Source organism: Neomonachus schauinslandi, chromosome 3 (assembly GCF_002201575.2).
Source record: "Neomonachus schauinslandi chromosome 3, ASM220157v2, whole genome shotgun sequence".
In the NCBI taxonomy this organism is placed as follows: Eukaryota; Metazoa; Chordata; class Mammalia; order Carnivora; family Phocidae; genus Neomonachus; species Neomonachus schauinslandi.
Window position 1 is genome coordinate 6,599,599 of NC_058405.1, and position 6,467 is coordinate 6,606,065.

Genomic DNA, 6,467 nt, shown 5'->3' on the forward strand with positions numbered 1-6,467 from the left:
CATAGAGAAATGTGAACCATAATGATTTACTAATGTTAAAAAAGAGACAACGGTCCCCAAATGAAGCCACTTGTACTAAACTCCATGTCACCCAATGGAGACTTAATACCTAACTTAATTACAGTCCAGCCTCCCCAGGAATGGAATCTTACACCAGTCAGTCTGGAATTACCTGATCAGCATAGCAGGGGATCTGCCTGATAGACCCCATCCATCTCCTGAAGAACAAGGTGACCTTGCCACATACAATCAGCTCTTTGCTAGAATAACTCCCTTGTCCCACCCCTTCCTCCCGTGGAAGTCCTTCATTCTGTATAGCTCTGAAGAGCTCCTTTTTATTTGCTAGATGGGATGCTGCCTGATTCATGAATCACTGAATAAAACCGGTAAGATCCTTAACATTTACATTAAATCTTGAAAATTTCTTTAACATTTACTCAGTTGAATTTTGTTTTTTTAACAGATTCTGAACTACTAAATGGGCTGGAAGCTTCCACTTCCCTCACTTTTCCTACCTTGCCTCTCTATTAGCTGAAGCTATGATACTCCATTCTGAAATATCTATATTCTTTTCTTTTTTGTAATAACACAATATGAAGGGCAGACTCTGTAAACCTTAGAATACCTGAGACGACAAAGACAAAATATTTATTATGAAGCTGATTGTTACTTTTTACTCAATATGCTACTACAAATAAACCAGAATTGTTTGGTCCATGTAGATAATTTGTTATGCCTCAATATTTCTTATAAACTCTGACTGTCTAAAACTGTTTCCGTAAGAGTAGAATAATGAGAGAAGGTGACTAAAAATCACTTTCTTCTGTTTCTTTTCTTTATAATTTTCCTCTTTCACAGATAGACCACTTTTTATTTTTATTTTTTAAGAATATACATTTATGTTTTGAGTAGTTATAAATCTATAGAAAAATCACGAGAGTACAGAAGGCTCTCACACACCAGCCTGGCTTCTCATATTATTAACATCCTACATTAGTATGGTACTTATTCTAATTAATGAACCCATGTTGATACATTATTTTTAACTAAAGTCCATATTTGATTCAGATTTCTTTAAGTTTTACTTAATATTTTGTGTTGCTACTGTTGTTCCAGAATTCCACTCAGGATACCACAGGACTTTTTTTTTTTTTTTTAAAGATTTTATTTATTTATTTGACAGAGAGAGACACAGCGAGAGAGGGAACACAAGCAGGGGGAGTGGGAGAGGGAGAAGCGGGCTCCCCGCTGAGCAGGGAGCCCGATGCGGGGCTCGATCCCAGGACCCTGGGATCATGACCCGAGCCGAAGGCAGCCACTTAACCGACTGAGCCACCCAGGCGCCCCTACCACAGGACTTTTAATCATCTTGTGTCATTAAGCTCCTCTTGGCCATGACAGTTCCTGAAATTTTTCTTGTTTTTTTATGACTGACAGTTTTCATGAGTATTGGTCAGGTTTCTGGTGTCCCTTTCTGGAGATTTTTTTTTGTATATTTTTGTCACTGTGAGATTAGGCTTAGAGGTTCTGGGAAGGAAGATCATAGAGGCAAAGTACCATTTTAATCAGATCATATCACAGGTGTACATTATCAACATGGCTTATAGCTGCCAATGTTAGTTAATCACCTGGTTGAGGTAAGGTTTGTCATGTGTTTTCACTGTTACTGTTTTTCATTTCCATTCTGTATCTTTTGGAAGGAAGTCACTACAAGCTCCCATGCTTAAAGAGTAGAGAATTATGCTCCATATTCCTGAGAACAAAGTATCAATATTAAGTTATTGGTTTTCATCTTAATGAGAGATTTATCCTTTTTCTCCAAGTTATTTACTTATTTAATCATTTATTTATATTAATGTAGATTCATGGATATTTATTTTAAATTTTGGGAATTATCCAATCCTACTTTATTTTTGCTCAAATTGTTCCAGCTTTGCATTTGGTACTTTCAGTGGGCTGCTATGTCCTTTTGACATTATTATGGATTTTTGGGGTGCAATTTCTTACTTTCTGACACCAACATGCTCTAGGCTCATTTTACATATCACCAATACCAGCCATTTCTACAAGTTTGTGACAAATGCATAGTGTCATAAATCCACCATTACAGTGTCACACAAAATAGTTTCACTCCTCCTGCCCCAATCCCATGTGCTCTCCCCTCTCCGTGGAAACTTTTGCAACCACTGATCTGTCACTGTCTCTGTATTTTTGTCCATCATAATGTCATAAAAATGGGATCATACAGTATGTAGCCTTTTCAAACTGGCTCCTTTTATTTGGTAATATTAATTTAATATTCATCCATATCTGTGCATGTGCTGATAGATCTTTTTTTTTTATCATCACCGGATAATATCCCGTTGCATGGATGTACTACTGTTTATCCATTTACCTACTGAAGGGCATTTCGGTGGTTTCCACTTCTGAGTGATTATGAACAAAGCTGCAATAAGTACTTGTTTGCTGGGTTTTGTGTGGACATGAGTTTTCAGATAAGTTGGTTAAATACCTAGTAACATGGTTGCTGGATTGTATGGTGAGGCAATGTTTTGCTTTGTAAGAAACTGCCAAACTGTCTTCCAAAGCAGGTGTATCTTTTTGAACTCTCATCAGCAGTGGATGAGAGTTTCTGTTTCTCCACATCCTTGCCGGGAATTATCTCAGGTTTTTTGTTTTTCCATTTAAACATTTAATGTATAGGGATTATTTCATTGTCTTAATTTTCATTTTCTGACAATGGATTTTTTGTATGCTTATTTACAATTTGTATATCTATTTTGTCAAGGTGTCTATTCAGAAATTAGGCCCATTTTTTTTTTAATTGTGTTGTGTTCTTTTTGCTAAGTTTTAAAAGTTCTTTGTATATTTTATATACAACTCTTTTTTTTAAAAGTAGGCTCCATGCCCAGTGTGAAGCCCACTGTGGAACTTGAACTCATGACCCTGAGATCAAGACCTGAGCTGAGGGTGGCTCAGTCGTTAAGCATTAAGGTCTGCCTTCGGCTCAGGTCATGATCCCAGGGTCCTGGGATAGAGCCCCGCATTGGGCTCCCTGCTCCACTGGAAGCCTGCTTCTCCCTCTCCCACTCCCCCTGCTTGTGTCTCTCTCTCTAGATTAAATAGTACAATAGTATCAAATAAATAAAAGTATCAAATAAATAATAGTATAATAGTATCAAATAAATAAAAGTATCAAATAAATAAAATCGTAAAAAAAATAAAGACCTGAGCTGAGATCAAGAGTTGGATGCTCAACCGACTGAGCCACCCAGGTGCCCCAATACAAGTCTTCTCTTAGATATTGTTTTGCAAATATTTTCTCCCAGCCTGTGGCTTATCTTTATTCTCCTAACAGTGTCTTTCTCAGAGTGTAAGTTTTTTTTTTTTTTAAGATTTATTTATTTATTTGAGAGAGTGAGAATGAGAGAGAGAGAGAGAGTACATGAGAGTGGGGAGGGTCAGAGGGAGAAGCAGGCTCCTCGCCGAGTAGGGAGCCCGATGCGGGACTCGATCCCGGGACTCCAGGATCATGACCTGAGCCGAAGGCAGTTGCTTAACCAACTGAGCCACCCAGGCGCCCCTCAGAGTGTAAGTTTTTAATTTTAATAGGGTCCAACATATTTTTTTTGTTGATTGTGCTAGTGGTATTGTATTTAACACTCATCACTAAATCCAAGGTCATGCTGATGTTCTTCTGTTTTTTCTAGAGGTTTTATAGCTTGCATCTTACATATGTTTTGATCCACTTTGAGTTCATTTATGTGTAAGGTCTAAGGTTTTTTTTTGTTTGGTTGCTTTGTTTTGGCATATGGGAGTTCAATTAATCTGTTATTTGTTGAAAACTCTGTCCTTTCTTTGCTCAGTCATCTTTACCCATTTGTCAAAGACTAATTGACTACATTTGAATGTATTGATAGCTGGGTTCTCTGTTCCACTGATCTAAGTGTTTGTTCTGTGGCCAATACCATGCGGTCTTGATTATGCTAGCTTCATAGTAAAGCTTGAAATGAGCCCTTTGACCGTCTTCCTCCTGCTCCTCCTCCTTTTCTTCTTCCTCTTCTTCTTGTATATTGTACTATTTAATCTAGATTTTTTGCCATTCATATAAGCTTTAGAAGTGATTTGTTGATATCTGAAAGATAGCTTACCAGGATTTTTATTGGCATCACAATGAATGTATAGATCAAACTGAAAAGAGTTGACATCTTAAAAATGTGGATCCTTCCCAACATGGCGCAGTCAGTTAACATTACCGAGCTGAACCTGCCGCAGCTAGAAATGCTCAAGAACCAGCTGGACCAGGAAGTGGAGTTCCTGTCCACGTCCATTGCTCAGCTCAAGGTGGTACAGACCAAGTATGTGGAAGCCAAGGACTGTCTGAACGTGCTGAACAAGAACAACGAGGGGAAAGAATTACTCGTCCCACTGATGAGTTCTATGTATGTCCCTGGGAAGCTACATGATGTGGAACATGTACTCATCCATGTGGGAACAGGCTACTATGTAGAAAAGACAGCTAAGGATGCCAAGGACTTTTTCAAGAGGAAGAAAGACTTGCTTACCAAGCAAATGGAGAAAACCCAGCCAGCTCTGCAGGAGAAGCGTGCCATGAAACAGGCTGTCATGGAGATGATGAGCCAGAAGATTCAGTAGCTCACAGCCCTGGGGGCAACTCAGGCTACTGCCAAGGCCTGAGAGCTTATTTCAGATCTGGGGCAGAGGGACTCTGCTTCAGGAGCTTGGGACTTTGTGGGTGTGGCTTCCTGGGGTCCAGGAAGAGAACGATCTTGTGTTTCATGCTAATAAATGTGCCAGCTGGGCAAAAAAAAAAAAAAAAAAAATGTGGATCCTTTTAATTTATGGAAATGGAATATATCTCCATTTACTTAGATCTTCTTTGATTTTTTTCATCAATGTTTTATGCACATACAAATTATTCCACATACAGATTGTGTAGATACTGTTAGATTTATATCTAAATATTTCATTTATTGCATGCTATTATGAATGGTGAGGTTTATTTAATTTCAAGTTTCAGTATTCATCTCTCATAAATAGGGAGACAATGGGCTTTTTATTTATTTATTTTTATTTTTTATTTATTTATTTATTTTTTTAAAGATTTTATTTATTTATTCATGAGAGACAGGGAGAGAAAGAGGCAGAGGCAGAGGGAGAAGCAGGCTCCCCGCCGAGCAGGGAGCCCGATGCAGGGCTCGATCACAGGACCCTGGGATCATGACCTGAGCTGAAGGCAGACGCTTAACCGACTGAGCCACCCAGGCATCCTGACAGTGGGCTTTTTAAATATCGACTCTGAATCCTGCAGCCTTGCTGGGCTCACTTATTATTCCAGGTAGGCAGATCTTGGCTGTGTCTGTCTGGATGAGGTGGCATTTTATTCTGTAACCTCAGTTCTTTGATGCATCCAGGAAAATTCACTGATTTTTCTTGTTAGGACAAGAGTGAGGAAGCCCTAGGCTTCATGTGTCAGAGCACAGACTGGAATTTCTCACATCCTGCTTTCTAAAATTTCTTATTGTTTTCCTACTCATATATGTTTTATTAATGTTTCTCCTTGAGGTCTTAATTGTTTATTTCTATGTAATAGAAAATTGACAGAGGCAGATAACGAGCAAATATAAATGATAATTATTACAGTTCTAAAGGCAATTGTGAATCTACCCAACAGCAACAACAGCAAAAAAATAATGTCAGTAATTTGGAAGCCACTCTTCATTTAAACAGTTATGGGCAATCCCTTTCCTTTTTTTTTTTTTTTTTTTGTATGAAGCCCAGTATGAAGTTCTTTGAACAGCAGGAAGAAATTTCCTGTTAACTTCTGAGCTATTTCTGCTTTTAGAGTAGAAGCACAGCAGGGGACCAATGGAAGATATATTTGGAAAAAAAAAATGTTGTTGGCCACATTTAACTGAGGACCCTCAGGCACGCACATCTGCATACTAAAGTGATTAGCGCCTTAGTTGAGCTCGCATAAGGAGGACAGAGACCAGCTCTGAGAGTGGGACAGTGGCAGGCCGCTATTCATCCTGACATTGATATTTCTCTTCCATGTGGCCTGAAACGTCAAGTTCTGTTGAAAAGAATGGCCCATTTGCATGTAAGCCCCATGACTAGAACACATGTATTTCCACACAGAATCTGTCCTAAGTCACACATGCCATGGGACCATAAGAATGACTGACTTCAAGCAGAGAACACATGGGGCAGATCTTTAAAACCTGCCAGCCATGCATCATTTTCCCCTTGAAGTTGCCTTCAGGCCACTCTGGGCACTTTGCTGCCTTTGGGTCCATTTTAGCACTTAGGAGAGAAGGAGCATCAAAACGTGCATGGGGGGCAAGAATGTGTGTGTGGGGCGAGGCTATGTTAAAATAAAGCAGTGTAGTTTAGTGATTAGTAACTATAATGAAATTTGCTATACCCCTCATAATTTTCATGTG

The 6,467-nt window shown here is 38.9% G+C and overlaps 1 protein-coding gene across 2 annotated transcripts; it reads left to right on the forward strand.

The window, feature by feature from the left end:
* Positions 1-4,233: 4,233 nt before the first annotated feature.
* Positions 4,234-4,826, forward strand: LOC110585816 (prefoldin subunit 5-like). Of its 2 annotated transcripts, XM_021695958.1 has the most exons (2): positions 4,234-4,313; positions 4,437-4,712. In XM_021695958.1, the coding sequence occupies exons 1-2, from the start codon at positions 4,234-4,236 to the stop codon at positions 4,654-4,656; spliced, it is 300 nt and encodes a 99-aa protein (XP_021551633.1). In that variant the 3' UTR covers positions 4,657-4,712. The 2 variants fall into 2 exon arrangements, with proteins under 2 accessions (XP_021551633.1, XP_021551632.1); XM_021695957.2 differs by having other exon boundaries at positions 4,234-4,826.
* Positions 4,827-6,467: the final 1,641 nt, after the last annotated feature.